The 25,249-nt window shown below is 37.1% G+C and overlaps 1 protein-coding gene across 14 annotated transcripts in view; it reads left to right on the top strand.

The window, feature by feature from the left end:
• FRY (FRY microtubule binding protein) overlaps window positions 1-25,249 on the top strand; it is a 199,377-nt gene that overhangs the window by 89,182 nt on the left and 84,946 nt on the right. For all 14 annotated transcript variants that reach the window (XM_017731357.1, XM_017731353.1, XM_017731352.1 and 11 more), the window contains 14 exons: window positions 2,326-2,465; window positions 4,379-4,469; window positions 4,851-4,930; window positions 5,046-5,126; window positions 6,672-6,840; window positions 9,210-9,302; window positions 9,396-9,494; window positions 11,972-12,073; window positions 16,031-16,134; window positions 16,599-16,707; window positions 17,634-17,720; window positions 19,466-19,637; window positions 20,671-20,803; window positions 24,980-25,087. In XM_017731357.1, the coding sequence (XP_017586846.1) occupies window positions 2,326-2,465; window positions 4,379-4,469; window positions 4,851-4,930; window positions 5,046-5,126; window positions 6,672-6,840; window positions 9,210-9,302; window positions 9,396-9,494; window positions 11,972-12,073; window positions 16,031-16,134; window positions 16,599-16,707; window positions 17,634-17,720; window positions 19,466-19,637; window positions 20,671-20,803; window positions 24,980-25,087 (1,568 nt within the window). The remainder of the gene's footprint in view (window positions 1-2,325; window positions 2,466-4,378; window positions 4,470-4,850; window positions 4,931-5,045; window positions 5,127-6,671; window positions 6,841-9,209; window positions 9,303-9,395; window positions 9,495-11,971; window positions 12,074-16,030; window positions 16,135-16,598; window positions 16,708-17,633; window positions 17,721-19,465; window positions 19,638-20,670; window positions 20,804-24,979; window positions 25,088-25,249) is intronic.

Below are 25,249 nucleotides of genomic sequence, written 5' to 3'. Positions count from 1 at the left end.
TGAAATTGTATAGGTGGGATATAGAGAACAACAGTGATAAATATGTCAGTGAAAATGCAGGAAGACCTGATTGAAACAACTTTTCATTTATAGTTAGATACTGTGATTTCTGAAAAGATATTTAGGTCTATTTGAGGACAGACTTTTTAGTAAGGCCCGTGGACATAGGACAAAGGTTAAGGGTTTTAAACTAAAAGAGGGTCAATTTTTACTGACTAGAAGGATGATATTTTTTACTGTGAGGCTGGAACAGGTTGCCCAGAGAAGCTGTGGATGCCCCATCCGTGGCAGTGTTCAAAGCCACTTTGGTTGAGGCTTTGATCAGCCTGGTCTAGTGGAACGTGTCCCTGCCAGTGTTAGGGAGGTTGGAACTAGATGACCTTTAAGGTCCCTTCCAACCCAAACTATTCTGTGATTCTATGATTTTTTGATTCTATTCTTGTCTTCCCTAGGAAACCCATTGTAATTGTATTTCATCACTAACAAGCAGTGTTGTGCTAACTTCATAAAAAGTTTTGGAAAACAGTAGAGAAGTGAGTTGGTAGTGAATAGTTTGCCCTGACAGCAGATGACTGATTTTTTCTGAGTATTTATCTGAAGGCTTTGGTATAATTGAGCCTGAAGTACTGTAGTAATTCTTCATGGAAGGCCTCCTGTCACTGCTGCAAGCAGTGCCTTCATGATTACTTCCACAGCAACTTGTTTCATATTTCAGGTGTTAAAATCTATTGCAAACACTAGATTGAAAGTTTTCCAAAAATACTACTTTTATGCAAACTTCTAACTTTACAGGGGCAGTTGTTATATCTTTCTAATGCACCATGTTTAATTTTAGGTCATAATACCATAATAATAATACTTCATCCTCAAAGTGTCTCATTAACTTTAGACCACAACATCACTGTGAAGTAGTTAAATCCTGAGACTGAAAAACTACAAAAGAGGTTCAGAGTTACTCATCCAGACTAAGTGTCATCCACAAGAGTTCTCATTTAAGGCTGTAGTAATATTTGGGAATGCTTGGTCTGCCAATTTTCCTCTTGTCTTAGTCACAGCATTCACACAAGTTTGGTGTTATACTAGACATTAAACTCTATTGTTTTTCCTCAAGCTGGAAAAATGTGCAGGTTTAAGTTTAAGCAGGTGGATAAACCTGACATAGTTAATTACATAATCAGTGTGCTTGGCATGCAGTACACACACGCATCAGGAGCTTTTCACTCCTGATACTCAGCACTTCACAGGATCAAGCCCTGCATGATCTTGAGGTGGTCAAAAATCTCCAGATCACTAATTTCATCCCTATTTTAAATAGTAGTTTTTTATTTTCTTAGAATGTCCACAAATGCTATAGCTGTGAACATTCAGTTGCAATATATTTATTATCCTCTTGTATAATAATGGGAGGTTTTTTCACCCTACTTGTTGATCTTTTGATGTTTTGTAGCTTTATGGTTTCCTGTAATAGGAAGTTTAAGTCATAATTCAGTAACAGCATGCTCAGTAACATTTCTGTAATTGGTGACACAGTTAACGCTGAGTGAGAGGTAATCTTCCTATCCAGTATGCCACTACAGCTGCTTAATCGGCAGCTTCTAGGGAATAATTCTAAACTCTGTTTTGTTTATTTGTGCCCACAAAGACACAAGAAACTCTAAATATTTTCCTATATATAAAAGCGAAGTCTAAGGTTTCAGATATGCAAGCCTAAGATGCATTCATCTGCATGGTCAGTTGATTAAAATTATTGCAGAACTTGTGGTGTTTGTCAAGATATTCTGAGTGTCAGGAGGGGCATCCAGCAGTCAGATATAATCCCTGAAGACAGTACCTCTGATCCGTTGCTTTTTCTTTCCTTACAATGTGCTTGAACTCAAATCAACATTGTGTAACAAATCAAAATAACTTGCTTGAAGAACTAGATGGTTTTCTGGTATGTTGTAAGATGTGATACACAATTTTAATGCATTTTGATATCATCAATATAAAGACTCTATCAACATACACTCCAGTGTTGCATTTCTGCTTACATTTTATAGAATAGATAGATAGAATAGATTCATTTAGATTGGAAAAGACTTTTGAGATCATCAAGTTCAACCACAAACCCAACACTGCCAAGTCTAAACACTAAACCATGTTCCTGTGTGCCATGTCTGCACATCTTTTAAAGACAGGAAATGCAGAATATGAAGTCACTGCTTGTACCATAGTTCTCAAAAATTGGATGAAAATGAGAAAGAACCATTGAATTAGTACATTTTTCAGGAGGAAGGAAAACTTGAAAGGCATTTAATTTGCTGATTTGTTGAATTTTCCCAATAGGTTATAAGCTCAATGAGCTCACTTTCAGAATATTGTCTACCCTCTATCCTGCGCACTTTGTTTGATTGGTATAAAAGGCAGAATGGCATAGAAGATGAATCTCATGAGTACAGACCAAGAACAAGCACTAAATCCAAAAGGTATGATTTTGAATATGCATATATGGGTAACTGATGAATTCTATGGCAAAGTGTGTTACGTTTCACCCATCAGCTTTTGTGAGGTAACCATTGCTTGAAAGTTATATCTGTTTTCTGCTTGTTCCTGGAACTCTTCTCTTGGCTTCCTGACAGATGGAATAATTGTGTTTTTCACGTTATGCTCCTCATAGTTCAAACACAATAGTGCTCTAGTGTTTGTCTTACTGATGTTTTGGATGCTTTCATGTCATTTAAATACTGGTTTGTATAAACTGTATTTACTCAAGTGATCAGGCAATAATTCTGTGCCACTTGGAAGAATTTTTCTTATATAGCATTCTGCTTACACGTGAAAATTTCACATATACCTATCCTCAATCCAAAAACTTGAGAATCAGTGAGAGAGTTTCAGCAACACACCTCTTAAAAGTTACAAGCACACAAAAATAAGGATATCAGTAGTTTGTCAGTAATAAGGCAGCAGGCTGATCTTTGTTATTTTGAGGTCTGGCAGTGTGGTTCAGGTATATTCTTCAAACCTAGAGGTTTTCTGGCTATTTCAGTACTACATTTACACACTTAATGAAACAGCAGGAGAATCAACATTGTCAGACCTGGTGTTTGGAAGTGCATAGGCAATTCTTCACGTTAGGATTATATTAAAACCCCGTAACTATAAAAGGCAGTAGCTAGAACAAAGGGGTGGGAGCTAGGTTTAGATGCCAAGGTAGAAATGGACCTGAATTAGACTCTTTATGTCAGTAGGCAGTATGAGGACATAGTTCATTAATTAGATGTCTGCTTTTGGGTGAGATGAATCCTCTCCTTGAATTGCTGCTTTCTCTCACACAACTACCTGCTCATAAATAGCTGTCTTCAGGAACTCTGCCCAAAATGTAGCTGAAAGTCAGTTTAGCAGTGAAACAAGGCCACTCTTTCAATTGGTGGTGTTACAGAAAGAATGTATAACCAGTCCTTTCTCCAGTTAATGTAAAACCAAGGAAACCAAAATGCAATTAACTTACTTCATCACTGATCAAGCTGTACTCTTAAATGCCTGTTTTATTACAAACACATAAGTACAATTGAAATCACTAAAACTCTAAATGTTTATGAGAATTGTGCTGAATTTACACAAAAATCCCACTGAAATCATGCTAAGTGCTTCAAATGGACTGCAGAACTGTTCCTTTAATGTTTAATTTTACAAAAAGTACTGTATATTTCATGTTACCTTTTCAGCACACTTTGAAACTTTGATCAGGTGATCCAAATAGGTATTTTTTGGTATTTTTATTGCAAGATATTCACCTCACACTTTTATTCCTCTGTGTTTGTTCTGTACAAAAGATGTTTTTGAATCATTTGACAAATGTTGCCAAAGTTAAAAATTTAACACCGGAACAGTTTTTAGAAGATGTGTGTTGTAGTGTGGTTGTGAATTCTCCATTGGTGCTTTTAAGGCATTTTTCAAAATTCATGACAAGTCTGAATATTAATTTGATAGCACAAAGTACATTTGCCTCCAAAACACTTTGGAATAATTAAGGATGGTCTAAAGGGTGTCATCAGTGAGGAATTTGAAATGAAATCCGTTTGTTAGAATACAGAACCAACAAGTTTCCTTGGTTTTGTTTTGGTTTTTTATTGTTGTCTTTAACTGGGAAAAAAGAGGGAGGAAATGGACAGTGATATTTAAGCATTTGAAACAATGTCACAGTAACAAGTTAGATTTGGTCTGTTTATCTCAGATTTTAAGAATATAACAGTACATTACTTTCTGGAATGCTGGACTGCAGTTTGAAAGGTAGAACACAATTCCCTGTTATCTGTATTTGTGTAACTGAAGAAGGCATATAATATGAATTATGACACATCTCCAAAATATTGTGTTTCTTGGTTTGATTTTGCAGTGATGAACAGCAGAGGGACTATTTAATGGAGAGAAGAGATCTGGCTATTGATTTTATTTTTTCTTTAGTATTAATAGAAGTTTTGAAACAGGTATGAGTTCTTACATTATCTATTAACTAATAAATGATGGAAATTACCAATGCAAGTGAATTTTGGGGTTCTTTCTATTTGCATCTTTAAGATTATAATAAAAACTTTACGTACAGTCTGCATGCTAGTTCATTGCTGTCTTTCTTGCACCTGTAGTATAAGTAGTATTCTGTGCTCATAAAGACTTGACTTTGCCAAGTCTTTGGAGCTAAAGTATTTCTCTCCAAAACTAAATAAAGCTTAAGTGACTGGCTCATTTTAGCTATTTTATTAGGTACATGCTATTTTAACTGATACCTTTCTGAATGGTTGATATTCATGAGTAATACTAGCACTAGCGTAATATATGTGTACTTGTTATATTTTATTTTGTGTTTACAGATTCCACTTCATCCTGTAATAGACAGTTTGGTAAATGATGTCATTAACTTGGCTTTCAAGCACTTTAAGTACAAAGAAGGGTAAGGCTCTTTTTCATGCAAAAATTCTATGTGAAAGATACTTCCTTATTTTTTTAGTAGTTGTGGTTTAAACAGTATGCTTTCTCAGCTGAGAATTGTTTTTGTCTCTTGCTAGGTACCTTGGTCCTAACACTGGAAATATGCACATTGTTGCAGATTTGTATGCAGAAGTAATAGGTGTTCTAGCTCAAGCAAAGTAAGCAAAATTCAATATATTATTTCCCCCGTAAATATGACAAAGTCTACTTGCTTAGTATGTGAATATTCTGATTTTCTCACTTTCTTTAAATATTCTGTAGGAATAAGTCATTTCAGTTCATTGGCCTTCTATTTATCCAGATGTTCTAGAACATAGGCCTCTAGAGAATCACAGGCTTTCTGCATCTAGTCCAGTGATACCAAATAAATTCAACTCAACTACAGCAACATTATTTTTTCTATCTCAGCAATGACGTCTGTAGAAAGCCCAAAGGGCTGAATAAAGCTATTTTAACTAGTTTTTTTGTAGATGCTATTTTTCTTTGGCTGGGCAAACCTATAAATGGCTATCCTCCTACATAGCAACAATATTAAGGTTCTCTGCAGTTATTTCAGCTCAGAACTTAATGCATCTCCTTCTGAACCCTTCGTCCTTCTTCGAACAGATGACATAAAATACTTTGTGGGTCAGATCTTAAATTTTGAGTCTGAAAACTGTGAAGCTCAGACTCTCAAGTACCCAATATAACATCTCATCATACACTTAAACCATAACTAAGCAGAGGATGAATTTTACTGTCCTGATGTAATGCTATCTGTCTCCTGACATTTTGGTGTTGCTGAGGGTGAGTCTCAGCTCTACAAAACCAGTCAGTTTGGCTTGATGTGGCTAAAACAGTTTGAGTTTCTGGCAATCATGTAAATTCAGCTAAGGCCTTACCCGGTCTGCTAAACTGTCTGGGTCAAATGCAGAAGGAAAAGTTGAATCTGTATCCAAAGCTTCAAGTTGACTGTCAGAGTTCTGAAGGGCTTTGCTAAGATGTTTCTATCACTGAAGGACTCTTCCTGCTAACGTGTTTCTTTCAATTCACTTGTGTTGTCTATCAAGGGTGGTAACAAAAGTGTGTTACATGCTACACCTAGCCATGAAAATTACATTATTTTCAATTTGTCTTAAAAAGGGCAGGAGGTCCTGTTGGATGGTCTTTCTATATATCATTGGACAATGGTCTCCAAAGACACCTTCAATATATTCATGGGGGAGACCAAAACAGAGCCCTCTACCCCATGTTGTTGTAGTTATTAATGCTTAAGTGTTACTGTAATGGCTTTTAGGAAAAAAAACCTGAAGGGACAAACTGCCTGTCTGAATATTTTCAGGGTTATAATATAAACATTTTCTTTTGAAAATATGCATGTACTTGCAAGATAACTATCTTTCATCATGGATTTTTGAAAAACGTGTGAAGGGGTTATTTAAATGATATTGTTAGGTCTTAGGTAGAAGAGGTGCATGGTAATAAAATAATTTGAAATATGTGGTTATCTAGAGGGACTAAGATCAGGCTGTATGCTTCATTTTCTCAGTTTATTAGAAGTGAAAGAAAGCTAAACAAAAAAAATCTTTCAAATAGTGAGTGAAATGGTATTTTTATACAACCTAAGTTTTATCTTCTTTAGGTTTATCCCAATTTATATACCTTACAATACATTTCAGATATTGATTTTGAACTTTTTGGAACTAACCCATCTGAATTCATAGATTTCCTGCTGTAAAGAAGAAATTTATGGCAGAGCTAAAAGAGTTGCGGCATAAAGAACAAAGCCCATATGTAGTTCAAAGCATTATCAGTCTTATAATGGGAATGAAATTCTTTCGCATTAAGATGTATCCTGTGGAAGACTTTGAAGCTTCTCTTCAGTTTATGCAGGTAAAATTCTTAAGTGTATAACTGTGATTTCCAGAGCTTTTTGAATGGGCTAGCCTTTATCTTTCGTGTAATACTCTAGGAGATTTTCAATGTGTCATTTCCACATAAACCTATGTGCAGCTACTTTCTGCTTGTTCTGAACCCCTCAGTGCTCCAGTCTCTGGAGAGTGTTGTTCCATACCAACTTTTCATCAGTCATATATATACCTCTAGTCCCTACATCTCACCCTCCAGCTAGAAGAATTTTGTTTTGTAGACCCCAGACCTTGCACCCCACTGTCCCACAGCTGTCCCTTGCCCTGTGTCACTGCCTAGATGTGTCTCCCTAGCTGCTCACTGCCTCCGAAGTGAATCTTCCAACACTGACACAGTTGCCAGGAAAGAAAGAAACTTCTGATGGAGGAAAACACTGAGGAAGAGACAAAGAATGGGGCAAAAGCTGGATGGAATTTCCTTTGGATGTGTTGTGTCCTTTCACGACACCTTCACTCTGCTTCCTGTAGGGTGCATTCTGTACCCTGCTCGTTTAAAAGTCACTAGTACAGAGCATAGTTTTACTATAATGAATGCTTTAAATTAATAGATTGCATGATTTTGCAAAAGGCAAGAAACTATTTCATGTTTCAACATTCTTGCTGGTAATGTACAATTGGTTCTGTTCCCACCAGCAGGTTTCTTTAGCTTAATCTTTCTATTCCCCTGTTTTCTGTTGGGATCACCCGCGTGGTTACATGGTTTGTAGCAACTCATCCAGTAAAATAAATGTTTTATGTAAACCTCTATGTAAAGATTAGCATATTGATGGTGTGAATGGAGAAAACAAATCAATGTTAGATGCCCTCAAGTAAGGATTTGGCATTGGAATATAGATATACAGGCATACAAACACACTGAGCTATTTCTCTTAAGTCCTGAACAGGAAGAACGCTCTGTATCGGCTTTGCAATATATTCTAAACCATATTTAATAGCACATTTAAGACATACTTAACAACATAGAAGCAGGTAATTTTTCTTCTTACCTTACTCCTAATTATGTAGACTCATACCAGTAAGTGTCGACTTAAACTAAGTTATCCAGAACTGGCAAAATATCAAAGTAATGTGTGTTCAGTGCCCATGACTTGATGAGTGAATGAGTTTGTGGCACAGCTTTATCCAGTGTTTACTACTACTGAAATCTGTGGTAAAACTCTTATATAGTAGAACTGAAAATTTGGATCTCTACCTTCCTCTGCTACAATATCTCAGCACTAAATTAATTCTTACATTTACTACTCTGCATCATAAGATGCACTGTACATGTCGGAAAACCTGGGTTTCTCAGTTTGGTGAAGTACATTTCAACTCTTTGGGCAGTTTGTCTGTTTGAGTATCTCCATGCAATGTTTCATTTAAAGGCTCTGTCACACCAGTGCTGCTGTAGTAGAGAGAGACACTTTCAACGGGTGAGCTAATTTCAGGAGTGAACTCCATAAGAGCCTGCCTTCCCCCAAGGAGTGCAGAAGCACCTCAGGAAGGCTGGTTGGAGTGACTGAAGCCATGTATTGTATAATCCTGTTTGCACAAAGGAAAAGTTATGCATGATCTGAGGTGTAAACTGCTCTGCATAAATGTGCAGAAAAAATGGTCAGTGGGGACCTTCCTTATAAAGTCAGCGGTTGTTTGGGCCTTGAACCTGGAGAAGAAGTAACTTTGGAGGATTTGTCATCCTCAGAGAAGTTGTAGACACAAGTGGGTGGATGCTTATCTCCCCTCCCTCACTTCCTGAGCAACACAGCTGTCTGGAGAGTAGTTTGCTGCATGTTTAGGACAAAGTCTGTTTTTACTTTCTCTCTGAATCCCCAGTTGCAGGCTGGAAATTGTCCTCACATAGCACAATTCCATATTGACCCTTAATATGCAACGAATCCCAGCAATGAAATTTATTCAAAAATATTTACAATAAGTTTGTTCATTGCCTTGTGTATCTTACCAGAGAATTGCATTCCTTTTCTGGCCTCTCAAAGCATTGTGTAAAGCAGTCTCTGTTGACTATCAGTGTTACTTCTGAAGATACACATAAGGAAGGCATGAGGTCAGCCCCTGAGTCCAGCTCCATTTTCAGTCCAAAACATCACCAGGCACAGCTGGAATCAGTGGAGAGTTTCTGGATTAGAGTAACAGCTTCTTGATCTTGACTTATGTCCTGCTTTATGCTTGCTGCAAAATGCAGATTTAGAAGTTAAGAGGCAAATGTTTTCAGTGGGATTTGCAGGATAAAAATAGTCACTGCCACATGATACGCATTCAGCAAACATTCAGAGGTCTTTATTCCAGCTGATATGCAATTTATGTTTCTTGTTTGTTTTTGTGGTTTTTTTTATTTAGGAATGTGCACATTATTTCCTTGAAGTTAAAGACAAAGATATCAAGCATGCCCTGGCAGGACTGTTTGTTGAAATTCTTGTCCCCGTAGCTGCTGTGAGTTTATTTTTGATGTTGTTTGCATAATTTTTTAAAATTAGATAAAAAGCTTGTGATATAGTGTTTTACTAACATGAAATTTTCTTTCAGGCTGTTAAAAATGAGGTGAATGTCCCCTGTCTGAGGAACTTTGTTGAAAGCCTGTATGATACAACGCTTGAACTTTCATCACGAAAGAAACACTCATTGGTTAGTAACCCTAAGAAGCAGAGGTTAAAATTCTTTGTCACAAATGTTTCTGAGCAAGACTCTTGGGAAATTGCAAAATGTTTTATCTGCATTTGCCTATAACCAATACATTTCTATTTGCAGGGAAGATTATTGTGTTCACAGAAAATAACTGTGCTTACTTTACTCATAATATGATCTAAATTAATCTAAGTCAAACATGTTTTCACCTTCTGGTTCTGTGATTATTAAATGGTTAGGTTTTCTCATAGTTATTATGTGTAAACATTAGGAGAAGAGGAGAAAGAATAGAGTTCACTTCTTGTCAAGCAAGAACAAATGAGGCATGTGGCAACAACTCTTTCACAGGGCTTAAATAATACATTGTAGGAAGAAAAAAATGTATAACACATGCCCTTTTAAATCCATAACTTGGCTACTGTGTAGCTCCCTATTTCATTTTTTTGTGTGTGAGATGAACAGTGGCACTGCAGTGTATTTTTGGAATCATGAGATGATCTGAATTAAATGAGGATCTGAGTCAGTTTGATGCTGGCTACCTTAAGCAGTCTGTCTCTCCAACTGGGTCAGCGCTCGCCAGCAGTGTGGCATTAGCTAATTTATTTTGAAGTCTTGAACCTTTTAAGTAAAGAAAGTTTGTCATTTGTCCTCCCTCATTCTAGGGGAAAGTCAAAAGGCTTCCCTGTTTCCAGTTCTTTCGGCAAATGCTGGTGACTGGAGCTAGTGAAACTGCTGGGAGGACTGCAGGAGTGTGCTTGAGCTCTCTGCCTGTTAAAACATTCCCAGGGGACAGTCAGAGCATCCCCTGGGGTGCAGTCCTGATCCAGTTTGAATTAGCAGGAGGCTTGAGATGGATTTCTAATTTCATTCTGCTTGTGTTTGTGTGGCTCTGTTCCACTCTACTGAGTTAATAAAACATTGTTGTAGCTGCAGGAGGGTAGAGCTTTTCTGTACAGTTTTTACATGAAATAGAACTTCCCAAACTGTGGCCAGACTTGCCAAAGTCAATACCACGTTCTTGAGAAAGGATTGTGCAGCTGGGCCTTTGCATTTGATTGCTTGTCTACACATACCACACTGGAGGCTACATAGTTAAAAGTGACAAAATAGAATAGATTCTTGTGAGGGTGTGATTAGAAATACAAACATTGCAAGGAGGAGGAGGAGGGGAAAGGCAAACAGTTGACAGAAATAGCTGCAGTGCATATTTCCAGGCTTCCAAGAAGAAAGCACACTCCTTAAAGTCTGAACAGGACCAAGATCAGTGTTTGGTGAATCCATGCACTAACTGTACAGATGGGATGGGGGAATTAATCTTGCTCCATTTTGTATCTAAAAGTACCTCGTATGAGCTAGTCATTAAGGTTCTTCTGGTAGTGAATGGAGAGAATTAGGAAATTCCAGGAGAAGCTTTATCTTCCCTTCTAGGGATCTTCCTTAGGATGGGTTGTGACACTCTTGGAATGTTACTAAACTCTGTGATCCCATCAAGTACTCAACTGTATAATAAGAAAGTCTTCTGTGAGAAGACTTCAGTTATCCTCTCCCATATGTATTTTGGACATGATAAAATCTAATGTGCATTTGCCATTTGCTCAAGAAATTACATTTAACCTAGCTATAGACAGTTTATGTTGCATGTTGAGGGAACAGAAGCTGAGATTTGTGATGCGTTTATTCTTTGAGCTGTGACTGAAGTTAGAAGTTACAGATAACTTTTAGAATAATTAATTTTAAAGTGAACGTTACCTTATTTTTGATTAACACCTTTTACGTCCTGACAGAATATATTAGCAATACAACTAAAACCTTAGTCTTACTGAAATACTGGAGTCAGTTTCAAAATTAATAGGTGCATTTTAGCTTATTTTTTTAGTGTAACATTTACAAGATAAATGTTAAAGTAAGTGTTGACAAAGGGACTGTGTTCCAGTATTTCAGATTCTGTTTTCTACTTTGCTTCTTTTTGGTTTTCACTTCACAAGGGGTAACTCCCAGCAGATCCAGGCATTCCCTATATTTTAACACAGTTCTTTAGGGGGCTTGTTGTGTCTCTCGGTAAGTATTGTGACTGCAGATTTGGAGGAGTAGTAGTCCTCTGATTCACAAGTTCCAATGATCTCTGTGGGTCCTGTTTTTATAATAATAAAGTTTAGTTATTTCCATGCTATTATTTCTCAGTAAACTGACATAACTTAGCCCTGAGAGTCTATAAAATTGTGCCCTATCTTTGGGATTTCTTATACTGCTATGAGTACACATTTGGTTGGTTTTAGTTCATCCATAAAACATGTCTGTAACAGCTTTTGAGAAGGCTCCTTATAAGTTGTACCACTGATTAATGTATTTATGTTGGCTAACTTGTATTGCCCAAAATGGAGGAGTTAGAACTTCAAGTTTACAGTAGCTCTAGTAAGTTACTTTTGTGTTGTGTAGACATGCAAATAACACTGTATCGACATCCATTTCCTTATTAGGCTTTGTACCCTTTGGTAACCTGCCTGCTTTGTGTCAGTCAGAAGCAGTTCTTTTTAAACAGATGGCATATTTTCCTCAACAACTGCCTGTCCAATCTCAAGGTTAGTATATCCTGGTTTTAATGTTATATTGAAACTTCGGTATGCACTACTGATCTGTTGCATAGCCTTCTTAGGTAAATGTGCTGAGTTACTGCTATTATCTGTTCCCATACATAATTTTATTCCTGACAGTACAAGTTCTTATCTGTGCAGATTTTTTCAGTAGCAAAAAAAGGATATCTTGGGCCTAGTGTGAATTTCTACTGTTCCTCTAGCTTAAACCAAGCCTGAGTCAAACACCTGTGAAACAGACAGAATTGCTGATGAAAGTTATTAGGTTGAGTGACATACCAAAACTGATCCAACATAGCTGAAAATGTGACTAAATTAAGAAAGTGTTTGGCCACTACCTTCTCAGTACAGAGAAAGTGATGCCCCAACCATTGAAACAATCTCTTCACCAGACAGATGGGCACCTTAAAACCCAAGCCAAACTCACAGCTGGAAGAAGAGCTGGAAATCCGTCTGTTAGCAGGAGAGTTGTGCACATCAACATGGTATATGGGACCATCACCATGTGTGGCCTCCCTCAAACCACATAATCTATTTGGTTTCTCAAGAGCCTCCACACTCCATAGAGCACAGTCTCCTTCCCAAAATAAGGTCAAGCATACACTAAAAAAGCTAAAAGGTTTATATTCTAATCATATTTCTGATTTTAATATAAACTAGCAAATCTCTGATTTTATGGAAACAAACTTTTCTCTTGAATTAATAAAGGAAATTTCTGCCAGAGCATGGAAATATTTGACCATAGCCACATTCTGGCCAAAGGACATTTCCTACCATCCTGTTGAATGTGGTTGTCTCGGTTTGGGGCAAATTAGGAGGAAACGTCCAAAATGAACAGGTCCTCTAATAGAAGGCAGGTTTCAGCAGCCCCTCCCCCACCATGTTCAGAAAGAAATTTCTTGGAGGAAAGTGAAAAAAAGCTGTTTATTTGACAAGCAGGGTATACACAGGCACGAAATAGAACGAATAATGTTAAATAGTAAAACCTCTTGCTGCAGAGAAGACCTGGTAGATTTGGAGTCCCCTCTGTAGGTGTGGCTCTGCTCTCTCCGGAGCTGGGGTGTGGCCTGGGCTCCTCCAGGCCGTAGTGTCGGGCCTCCTGGTGATGTTCTGGTGTTCCTGAACAGTTCCAGGAGAAGAAGAAGCTACAGTTCCAGGAAAAAGCCTCAGTTAGCAGGCTAGCTAATGGTGTTCCTGAACAGTTCCAGGAGAAGAAGAAGAAGCTACAGTTCCAGGAAAAAGTTCTTGCCTCAGTTAGCAGGCTAGCTAAAACACAGAGAAGTTTAACTCTCCGTCTCTCTCCTGAGAAAAGGAGCTGAGAGCTGGGGAAAAAGCAGGAAGGTGCTTCCTCAGCTCTGCAGCGGTGAGAACACAGCGAGGTCTATGAGTCCTTGAACACAAACTGCTCTGAAGAATTCACTCAGCTTTCCCCCCCCCCTTTTTCTTTCGGACCCGGCTTAAAGACGCAGAAAGGCACAGGATTCATGTCTGGCATAGAGCAGGCAATAGGGGATACAGTATCATAAAGTCACCCCAAGACAGTGGTGTGAAAGTTAATGAGTATCCTGGTTTTGAAAGGGAACATTTATTGTTAACTGAACTTCATTGGCAAAAAACTGTTCAAGGCAGGAATTCTACATAGGAGAGAGTCAAAGCTCTATGTTTCATTTAGAAGGAAAATTTTTTCAGTGGGAGCAACTGTTCCTTGTTTCCAAACAACCTGGGACAATGGAAAAAAAAGCCTCAGTACAATTTGAGCCAAGAGTGCAGAACTTACTTTACAAAAAATGGGTCAAACAACACCTGTCCCAGGAATGAATCCATGGGTACCAAAACAATATCCCTTCGGTCTGGATGGGCTAGACTTAATGCCATATTACTGGAAAAAAGAAATGCAGCAATTAAAGAAAATGGGCCTCACTCCTGGCAGTCCAGTTGCTCTTCCTCCAGTCAGAGGAAAAGAGGCAGAGGCATTGAAAAAGAAATTTCTAGAAGAGCAACAGCAACAGATAAAAGCCAGCAGCATTTACCAATCAAGAACCAGAGTGGATCTGGGTAGAGCTCTGCCACCAATTGCTACCATGTTCAAAAGGCCTTTGACACATTCTTCAACACCAGCACTGAGTTTGGCACTACCAGCAATAGTAAAGAAACCACATCCACTGCCAGTACATCCTGTTGGAAAGTGAAAATGATGTCAGGTGTATTAGGGCAAATACTCCTTGTTCTGACAGGATTATTGGCTGGGTTTTTCTTGTTGACAAAAATCTTGAAATATTAAGGAGACTGAATTGGTGGTGGACTTCTCTTAGTTTTCCAAAGGGTGAAGCACTGTGTGCTTTCTAAAGTACTGGGAATTTCCAAGTACCACCATGAACTTGGACAGATCCTGTTCATGGACACACCCATGACGTATCTTAGGGTTTTTATCATCTTCCTCTTAATCCTGTTTCTGCCACACAGCTTGCTGTTCTGACAGGAAACTGGTCTACTATTTTTTGAAAACTCCAATAATATTGGTCTCAGCCCTTTTCTCCTCCTTCTTTCTCAATGGCCCTCACAGCTAACTATCTCATCACTGGGATATTTGGACATTTGCTAACAGATAGCTTCCTCCTCTGCTACACAGTCTCTTGTTACCATAACTTGGTTAGCCACAGCCTGCTGTTTTCTTGAAAGCTTTGGAATAAGAATAAACTTTGATAAATATACTTCATCACCTGCTCAAGAAATCAAATTCTTAGGTCTGAAGTGTACAAGGACCGACATGATTATACCTGATCAAAAATGGATTGAAAGTAAACAGGTTAATAAACAAATTGATTGTAAAAATTTTTTTTATTTTAAAATCTTGCAGATATTAATGGGCCGGGTAAAGTCTGGCTTTCCTTTTACTACTTATTCTAAAGATGTGTGACAATGGTTGTATGCTGCAATAGTAAACAAAAAATTATATTCAGTTTTCTGTCCATATAAAGCTTTATTGCATAAAATGTGTGTCAAGGAGTTAAATGGAAATTGCAGCCCAAGGACAGTATTTCTGTTCCTAAGCTTGTGACAAATGACACATTGAAAGTTGAAGTCATCTCCTATATCACTGGCGAATTGTCTTCCCATCATTTTGCAGGACCCAGACCAATACACATTCAGGAATTACTGATGGCATCAGTTGCAGTTTCTTTGATCAAACCGCTGTCTTTGATCCATGACTCAACATTTGTCTGCCGAAAATATCTCAGATTTTTGCCATGGAGATTTGTTCTGTGAGCCAGACAAACCTTATCTCAGGTCGAAGTGTACTGGACTCCTTCAAAATTTAACCCAGCGGATGGCTCATCATGAGGGAGACCATCTGATTGGACTGCACTTACTTGTCCCTGTCTGCACTCAGACAGCCCTTACAACTGCCACAGAAACAGAAAACTGCATATGACTGAAGAGACCCAAAGACAATCTTGTACTAGTTTCCAAAAATAAACAGCAATCCAGACAGATAAACCAATTCAGTCCAGCTGGTCACAGATGCCATGTTAACTAGGCCAGCCTGAGCATCCACAGATTTTTGTCCTTTCACTTTTGAGTATGTGTGGTACGTTCCTTTATCTGTTCTTCATACTATGCCTCCATCCCAGGCCAGCAACTTTTGAATTGATGGAATCTACTGAGTATTAGGTTTTCTTTTCATAGTCAAACTGAGGGGCTTTCAAACAGAGATTTTAAATTGTATTGTATCTAATTTAACTAACTTGATACTTGGGTTTTTCAACAACTTAAATAATAACAGAGGCAGGTCAGATGCATAAGCATCCTACAGCTGCAGAAGTGGAGCACTGAGCAGCTATGAGGCTGTCATTTCATTATCAAAATGCTGAACCTTGGCATCCATTAAGTGCTGAACTTCCTTGCTAATTTGTGCCTGAAGTTTTTTCTTATATGTTTGTCTAGAACAAGGACCCAAAAATGGCTCGAGTTGCACTGGAATCTCTGTACAGACTACTGTGGGTTTACATGATCAGAATTAAATGTGAAAGCAACACAGCTACCCAAAGGTAAAATGCTTTATTTGTAATGAAAATCCTTCGTAGAGTGGATGTTGCCAATGAAGGGTTTTATAGTTCTCCTGAATTCTTTCAAATTGAACCTGTTTCTGTTGTGAAATAAGAAACTCAACTGTGCACAACAAAATATTCCATTTTGTGGCAGTATCAGTTATTCTGTCACCTATAAAAGTTACTGTATAAAGTGTTCCTGCTTTTGGAAAAATTAGAAGTCACTCTTTGTTCAGTGTAAGTTAAAAATACTTTTGTAGTGGACATTGATTGGTTTATTTTTACTTGTAATATAGTAATGAAATAAAATAATTACGTTGAATCCATAGCAAAGGGTCAGAACAAGATACCCCATTACATTTTCATTTCAAAGGAAATATTTTCTGGTCTTTCTAGATGGAGTGTGATGGTAAGTGAAGGTCTGCAAGGTCCAGAAGTGTCTAATGTTTCTTTTTCTTTTGCAGCCGACTTATTACTATTGTCACAACCCTTTTCCCAAAAGGGTCCCGGGGTGTTGTGCCAAGAGATATGCCTCTAAACATCTTCGTGAAGATAATACAGTTTATTGCACAGGTATGGGAGAGCCATGCATATGTCTTTCCATGTAACGAACAACTTGTTTTCCCAATAACAAATGAACAAATAAGTGAACTTCTAATGACTGAATTTTTTGCAGCCCTGTTGACGTTATCTTTCATCTAGGGAATGATGAAATTATAGACCGAACTGGGGCAAACTTCTTTTTAGCAACAGGTTTTGAGTAACCTCATTCCATTGAAAATTGATAAAAATAGGTTTAGTTCAACTGAAATGTAGTTTTTTTAATTTCCAACAAGACAGAAGATGAATTTGTTGACACACTCTGACTGTCAAAAAAGTTCAGAATAGTAAGCCATGTTTCATCCTGATACTGAATCATCCCTGCTGTATAGGACAATAAGTTGCACTGCTTTCAAATCAGTAAGTCAGATGTCAGCCAAGTTCAGCGTGGAAATGACACGTAGTTTTCATCAGTTCCATTGGGAACTGCTAAAATAAACTAACCTGCAGTGCTGGAAGTTTCATTTCTTTTGTGACTTAAATTCAGAAAATTTTCCCATTGAGCAAAGCACTTAAGCACATACTTAAAGTCTCTGAATAGGAATGAATCAAACAGATGCTTAAAATCTTCCCTTAACTGTGCCATCTGTGAACAAGCTCTCTTTATGTAAAATACTGTGTTAGTACCATAATTACCACAGTTTAAATGAAATAATTAAAAGCTGTATTTCCAAAATGGATCATTTTCTATTTAAATGCTATACATTTTTGATTTTGTCAACATAAAGCAGTGTTAAAAGCTTAGATCTGGTAATATGTTCTGCGTACTTCTGAAAATCCGTTTTTCCATATATTTAAATAAACCCTGATTAAACTGGTTTTCAACATTCTGTAGCCTTAATGAAAATAAGTAGCAGAAGTGAGCAGCTTAATGATTTGCAGTATTTTTGCTATTTTAGGAACGCTTAGATTTTGCAATGAAAGAAATTATCTTTGACTTCCTTTGTGTTGGAAAACCAGCAAAAGCTTTCAGTCTCAACCCTGAGGTATGATGTACATCTGCTTTTTTTTTTTCAGTTAGTATGTATTGTATTGTGCTACATTTACTTCCTGGTTACATTCTAAGCATGCTTTCACCTTTGTCCAGTTTTCAGGCCAAAGCTTGAATCTGATTTATTGGTAAAATACATCTGTGAACTTCTGTCTGTAAAATGTCACATTGTTTACGTCTTTGTCATGTTTTCTCAGTGAAGAATATCAAATGTGAACTAGTGCAAATGTATAAAACAAAAAGAAAAGTATAAATAAAACTGCTGATCACAGTATGTCCTTATCACTCTGCTGTTGTTAAATGCAATGCCTTAAACTATTTTAATGTAACAACAATTTTTCTGTAACAATTTCAATGTTTTTCAAAACAGTCTTGCTGAGAGTACGTGATGCACGAAGGCTTGAAAAAGAAAACACTGTAATGAAGTTTTACTACTCTGACCGGCAAAGCTCCACTGGTGTCGCTGTCATGAGTCAGCTTTCTAGTGCTTTTCCTAGAGAAAATCAGAATCAGAAATTTGAAAAACTTTTTTTAAAAATCAAAATATAAATAAGTACTAAAAGAATTTAAAAATCTGTTTGAAAGATGCATTTCCTTAAAATTTTGGAAAAATTTTCATTTGAAAATTAAGAATAAACACAAAAAAACCTATAAATAATTTGTGATCATCTCATACAACATGTCTGTATTAATCTTGCAGAATTAAACTGTTGTATCTATTCACTAAGATGTTAAAACAGAGTGAATTGCCTTGCAAAAATTACATTTGATACAAAAAATGTGGAAAAGTAGATTAAACTTTCTACTTTCAAAGGCAGGAGAAATGAAAGGCAAGCTTTACTTTGAACACAGCTTTCATCTTTCTGTAGCAGAGTAAAAAAGAATGAAACAGAATTTTTGAGCAGGTAGTCCACACCATGCTCTAGGTCAGCCACCTGCAGCATTGACTGAGAAAGGTCCTACAGAGAGCATTGTGTATTAGCCCAGCTGAGATGGGGTGGACATAGTCCTTAGCTTCTTGTTCAATCAGCATCTGAAGTTTTACTGTTTCTCAACAACGTTGTAAGTCTGAAAATAGACATTATAGCGCCACTTTTTTATGTACGTAGACGTTAGCATTCTAAAAAAAATCCCCATTATCTAGGTAAATGGGGAGACTGTCAGTAGAACAGCCTCTTAGTTTTTGGCACACATTCCAGAGAAATTGAAAACATTCTAGTCTTTCAATCACTGCAGTGCAAAGCTTGCAAGTTTTCCTCTGGTGCATTCCCAGAAGGCATTCAGGTCACTTAAATTCTACTTCCTAATATTTTCACATAGTAGTTTTGGCATTGAACATCATTCCAGACTTTTCTCTCAGTATGATCAACCTTGGGGCCTTTCAAGACAGTTATTCATCTTTTTTTCATGATGGATGTAGGTCATTTATGTTTAACTGAAGGTCCATTTAAGATGCATTACTAAACTACAGGCCATATCCAGGTGTTTCATCCTGAAGATAAAAAGGTAATATGCTAATGCAAATTCTTAAAAATAAAATTCTGAGAACACTGCTCACAGTGGAGATGTGAATTCATTATTTATTTCATGGGCAGTTTTTGTGAAATAGACTAGTTAATGTAGAGAAGATACAGAAAAAAATGCTGCCAAGTGCATTCTCAAAATTTCAAAGTGAATGAAGAATATGAGTAGAATATGATTATTTGATTATGATACTCATACATCTTCTAAACTTTACAGAGAATGAATATTGGCCTGAGAGCTTTCTTGGTAATTGCTGATAGCTTGCAGCAAAAAGATGGTGAACCTCCAATGCCAGTGACTGGAGCTGTCCTTCCCTCTGGAAACACTCTGAGAGTGAAGAAAACGTATTTGAGCAAAACTCTTACAGAGGAGGAAGCTAAAATGATAGGTAAGTAAGAAAATGGACAATATAGAAACTTGGGTGAGAATGGAGGTGAAAATGTCTTCAGCACCTGAGAATAGTTTACTATTGTTAGGAATTTGATTGTATTGTAAGCATTTCATTTATCGTGCATTCTAATGAAATGTATGGTTTAGTTTGACAAATGCTGCTTTTCTTAGGTTATTCTGAAAAGTTCTTAGTTGTGCTCCACAAGTGGTAGCAACCCTGTATTCTGGGAGGGGTTAAAGACACAGCTAGCCTTTAGTCTTTCAGTGCTGATAGCTGTATTTATTCATGGATATTCATCCTATTAAAAACAGTGCCTGTGCTCAAAAGACATGCCAGCTTTGATAACTATCAAAGATTCTGTTGATAGCCTCATTTTAATTGCAATATCTCAAACTTTCAAAATGGCAAAACTTTTGACTGTAAAAAAATGTTGCACTGAAGTGCCTAAGTTAATAGCACTGCTGTCTGGGGCTTCAATGCGGAGCAAGAATCCCGTGCTGTAGAAGAGCCTCTCCATCATGCCCTGAGGGTGCCTGGTTTTGTTGGCAAAAAGAAAAAAAATTTGGCTGCTCACCTTCACACTTCATTAAGTCCCCAAAGTTATGTGAATGAAACGAGGTCTATGTCAGTGGCAAAGACCTGTGTTGTACTGTGCTAGATCACTGTAGTAATATGAAGAAAATAAACAGTGTAAGGCCCACTGCTGTTGAAGTATTTAAAGTATTTGAAGTATTTGAAGATAGTATTTGATACCGAATGCTTGCACTATTAAATTCTTGTATTAGCTATTTCATTGCTATTTGATGAGCCAGTATTCCAGTTTCTATGTATGATATGTAAGCATTCCTTTTGGAGCAGGCAAGATACTCTGATTTTGGATCAGGATATTATTGCTAGTGAAATATGCCATCTCATGAGGAAAACATTTTTCTTACTTTATGCAGCACAGCATGAGTAAGCAACTTTCTTTTTCAGAATATATATCTATCTATAAATATCCCCAATTATACAAAAATGCATTTTCTTGCAGGTATGTCATTATATTATTCTCAAGTAAGGAAGGCCGTGGACAACATACTCAGACACCTTGACAAGGAAGTGGGTCGGTGCATGATGTTAACCAACATACAGATGCTTAACAAAGAACCTGAAGACATGATTACGTGAGTGCTAAAGAGCAGTAGTTCCTATGAAACATGGAGACATAATTTTGGGGCTTTTTCCCTATTTCTGTCTATCATGAGTCATCAGAGAAACAGCAAGAAACAGGAACATTTAGCTTAATTAGTGTATACTTTGGAAAACTGTTTATGACAAGTCAATTGTGCTTCTTTGAATGTTGCAGTGTTTGGAACTGAAGATGTTCTTGATGTAGGTAAAATCATGTGTGAATCCTATGGATGTTTAGACGGGTGAAGTAGAGTGCTAAAGTAGAAAACCTGGCAGCCTGTGCTCAGAACACTGTCTCAGGGTATATTTGCATCACTGAACCTCAAAATTAATGCTGCAAATTCTGTAAATATTATATGTAAATAGTAATATTCCAAAATGCCCTTTGCTTTTCATGCCTGTAATCAAAATCAAATCTTAATTAAAAACCGAAGTAATCTTGTGATAAGGCTTGGATTTAAGCTGTATCCCACTGGAACAGAATCAAACCAGTGTGCTTCAAGCTGTGTTGAACAGCAGCATTTTTCACTTTAATCCAAAATTATTAGTGAGGCAAGTTTCCTGGAGAGAGTTCTAGTGACGTGGACATCTAGCAGAGGTTAGAGACACAGAGAGATCATTTGACACATGCAGAGCACAGATTGTAGAGATCTGAACTGTAAGGAGACCTTGCATATCTTTCCTGTTAGAGCAGTGGACATGGTAGTTATTCTAGACAGGAAACAACCCCTGGAAAAAAGTTCGAGATGTCATGAAAAGGACACCCGTCTCTTTGAGATTGTTTTTTGTTATTTACTGCCCAAAAAAAGTCAACTTGCTAAGAATACTGTGATAGACTAACTGCAATGGCTGGCCAAATTCAACTGCCTTGTACAACTGATGCAATCTTTATGTTTTTATTCCTCTGCCCTTATTTGTTGCAGTGCCTCAAGGTGAGACTGTAAGCTGTGTCGCCAGCATTGTCTTACTTTATTTATATTCATAGCTAATATTACTATCCCATAATACTTCATATTTTTCTTGTAGTTCTACCCTGTTCAGTCCTCACACCCAGTTTTCATAACCATTTTGGGTATTCAGGCTGTTGTGGTAGGGGAAGTGACATTTCAAACTCACATTTTATTCCCGAAAGACAATTGCACAGTGAAACCTTGAGCACTTAGATAAGAAGTGTACATAATCTTAGCTATAAATATCCTTTGGATGGTTTCTCAGCATCACCAAAATGTTGTTTATTTTTAGAGTCAGTGAACAAATAGACTCAAAAGAGTTTTAAATTTCAGGAAGTCTTATTATTTGGTAGTAACTTTTGTCAGAAACACGAAGATTGGGATATTTAGACATGTAAGTTACTACATTTTGTATTGCACTTTATATCTGGATGAGCTCTAATTTAATATATACACTTGAAAGGCAAGCCACATTTTAACACATTTTTACTTGTTCATTCAAGGGAAAAAAATATCTGGGATGCTTAATTATCAGTTGATTTAAATCATGTGAACTCACAAAAAACATCAGTAGCTATCAGGATTGAGAATGATCCTTTCAAAAACTGAATTGTGGATATGTGGAAAAGCCAACCTATTGTTTTTATGTAATTGCTTCCCATTTTATTCACAGAACTCTATGCTTCACTAGAGTTACATATTTAGTTTGAATTCTTATGGGCTTTAATTGATAGATATCACACTACATTTATTTACATTTTAAAGTTATTGCTTTTGTCATAGTTGCATGAAGTTTATGTGTAAACTGTATAAAATGTGGTATTTTTATTAACTAATAAAATAAGAATCAGAGGGAAGTAGCTAGGCAGGGAGCAGACATAACACTTTAAAGTATGCAGATTCTGGAATTTTCTTTGGCAGTGTTAGACTTGCTTCTAGACAATATTTAATTACTGATCCTTTAAGCATTTATTGTTGAAGTAATAAATGCCAGTATGGAGGGTCCTACTAAAATCCTGAGTAAGAAGCATCCTTTGCATCGTGCACTGGGATATGAATTTCGGTACTGGTTATAATTACTTTCCAACATTTAGTTAGAATAGGGCATCCATTTTTCTCACATACAAATCTGGCCTTGCAAGTGCTTCAAAGGCTCCCCTTGCCTCCCTCAAGTGCTGTGCCTGGGAGCTCAGATGGTAAGTTGGGAACTTGAGCCCAAGGTTTGGATCTTCTCCTGCTACTCTTCTGAGCAGCTGATAAGCCACAGAACACCCACAGATTTTATATTTATAAATAATTACTCATTTGCCTTCAGAAGAGCTTCCTCTCAGACTATTATTTTACAAGTCTCCATTTGAAATGCACAAACTTTGCCCTTGCTGGGGACTGAGAGTAAGGAAACTGCAAAGTTTTTTCATTTCAAGTCAGCAAGGAAGGCTTGGTTTGCCTGCACGTAAAATTCCTAATTGCACTTTAATGTTTACAACTATAAAAATACAGGATTTGCACTAGTTATTAACCCAGCTAGTATTTGCTTTTGTGATAATAGTTGAAAGGGATTTGTTTATAACCAAATTCTCAGTGAGATGTTTTATTTTACTCCTTTTCCAGTCAGTTACTGACACCTTTCAAGTTCTGTGTGTTAGAATACAGATACAGTGAGACAGAGGTAATTAATGATGAAAATAGTTTCCCCTAACTGTACCATTAAGACAGTTAATTAAAATAATGTCAACATTTTATTCATGTAATATATATCCAAGCGGATAAGTAGGGTGTTAAGAGACAGTATGGTATTTGCTACAAAACTGTGTTTAATCTTTGAATTAAGTAAGTCTAATATCAGTTTATGCCTCTTCTGTAGCCTTTATTTCAGTGAATGATCAGTGTTACTCCATAAATCTTCTTTCAGGCTGCATTGCATCCAGGCTTTCTCTGTGACTGAACACAGAAGTAGGATACCCAAATGCAGTGTCCTCTGTTGGGTGGAGGGACAGAACAGTGTAGTAACGAGGGCAATGGACCGGGGTGCAGGGAAACAGTTCATTTTTTGTTTTGTCACTCCATTTCCGTGTGGTGTTAAGTAGCTTCCAATGCTTCTTGGTGTCTCTTTTTCCCCCCTCATTTTTTTCTAGTTCTATCGGAAGCATATTAAAAGAGGGACAATCTTTTTCTGCATGTTTATAATATGGCTCCTGAATAGGACCTTATTTTTTTGATCCCTCCAAAGCATATTACAGGCTAATAATTAATAATATTGTGGGAAAGACTGCACAGTTTAAAATGCTGTTACGCTTTGGTAATTTCCTCTACACTCCATCATCAGATAATAGATCATTGAGATAAAAATGAGCAAATAAAAAAAAATCCACACTTTGGGGTCTATCTGAAGGACTTATTTAATCTGCAGATTTACCAAAAATGTTGAAAACAAGACAGAAAACAACTGCATCTGTTTTGAAAATAATCAACATCTGAAACTTTAATCTACTTGAGCTACTGATGGACTTCCAACCTAGTGTTTGGTTCATGCTGAACTTTGTACTTAATGACTTTCCCAGGCTGTTAGGGAACAGTTGTGCCATTCCACAGATTAGAACACCCTTCGGGCTGCTAAAACATGTTCTAGCTGGTAAGAGTTGCCAAAATGCTGCTATCTCTGGCAGTGATCTGGCCATACCTCCCTCTAAATGATACACTTTTTTCAGTGTAAAAATGTGTCATGATGGGGGGGCAACTCTCTAGATCTTCAGTCGTGTTTTTTGAACTTGTTACACATCTGCTACTTGCTTGATACAACTGGTGAAATATAGCTGCACTATAATGGAGAACACCCCATCTTTCCTCATTGCCTTATCCAAAGCTTGCATCATATAAATGCCAATCTTGATGGAGGAATCTTCCTACATTATACTTCTATTTTTTATATATATCTGCCAGTTCCTCTCAGAAAGAAACAAAAGAGTCATTTACAATTGATTTTTCAAGTAATGTACAGATAAGATGCATGAAAAATGTCAAAATCAAAGCCATTCAATGGAAAAAAATGTATTCATGTTTCCTTCTTATTTCAGTATAGTGTCTAGCTGTCCATCCTGATGATCTTAGTAGGCCTCTGGCACTTGATTACGTCCAGGCCTTTTCTGAAAAGCTAGAGGTGGATCATTTAACACACAATTCCTTCTTAAGCTTAGTCAAAATTCTGTTTTAATTTTTCAGTGGGGAAAGAAAACCAAAAATTGATCTGTTCAGGACATGTGTCGCTGCTATTCCTCGATTGCTTCCTGATGGAATGTCAAAACTTGAGTTGATCGACTTGCTGGCAAGGTAAGCTGTTCAAGCATTGAATGACTGCTCCAGGGGAACAATGTGAAAAGCTGAGTCACAGAGTATGTAACTGTTTCTTTCTATATATGCTTTAAAAAGGTAAATTGTTCTTAATGAATTAGACAAGATGTCCTAGCATCTTTTTAAAGTTTTTGTGTTTTT

Source organism: Corvus brachyrhynchos, unplaced genomic scaffold (genome assembly GCF_000691975.1).
Source record: "Corvus brachyrhynchos isolate BGI_N302 unplaced genomic scaffold, ASM69197v1 scaffold103, whole genome shotgun sequence".
Lineage (NCBI taxonomy): Eukaryota > Metazoa > Chordata > Aves > Passeriformes > Corvidae > Corvus > Corvus brachyrhynchos.
Note: the sequence above shows the minus strand (reverse complement) of the source record. Positions and strands in the feature narration are given on the sequence as shown.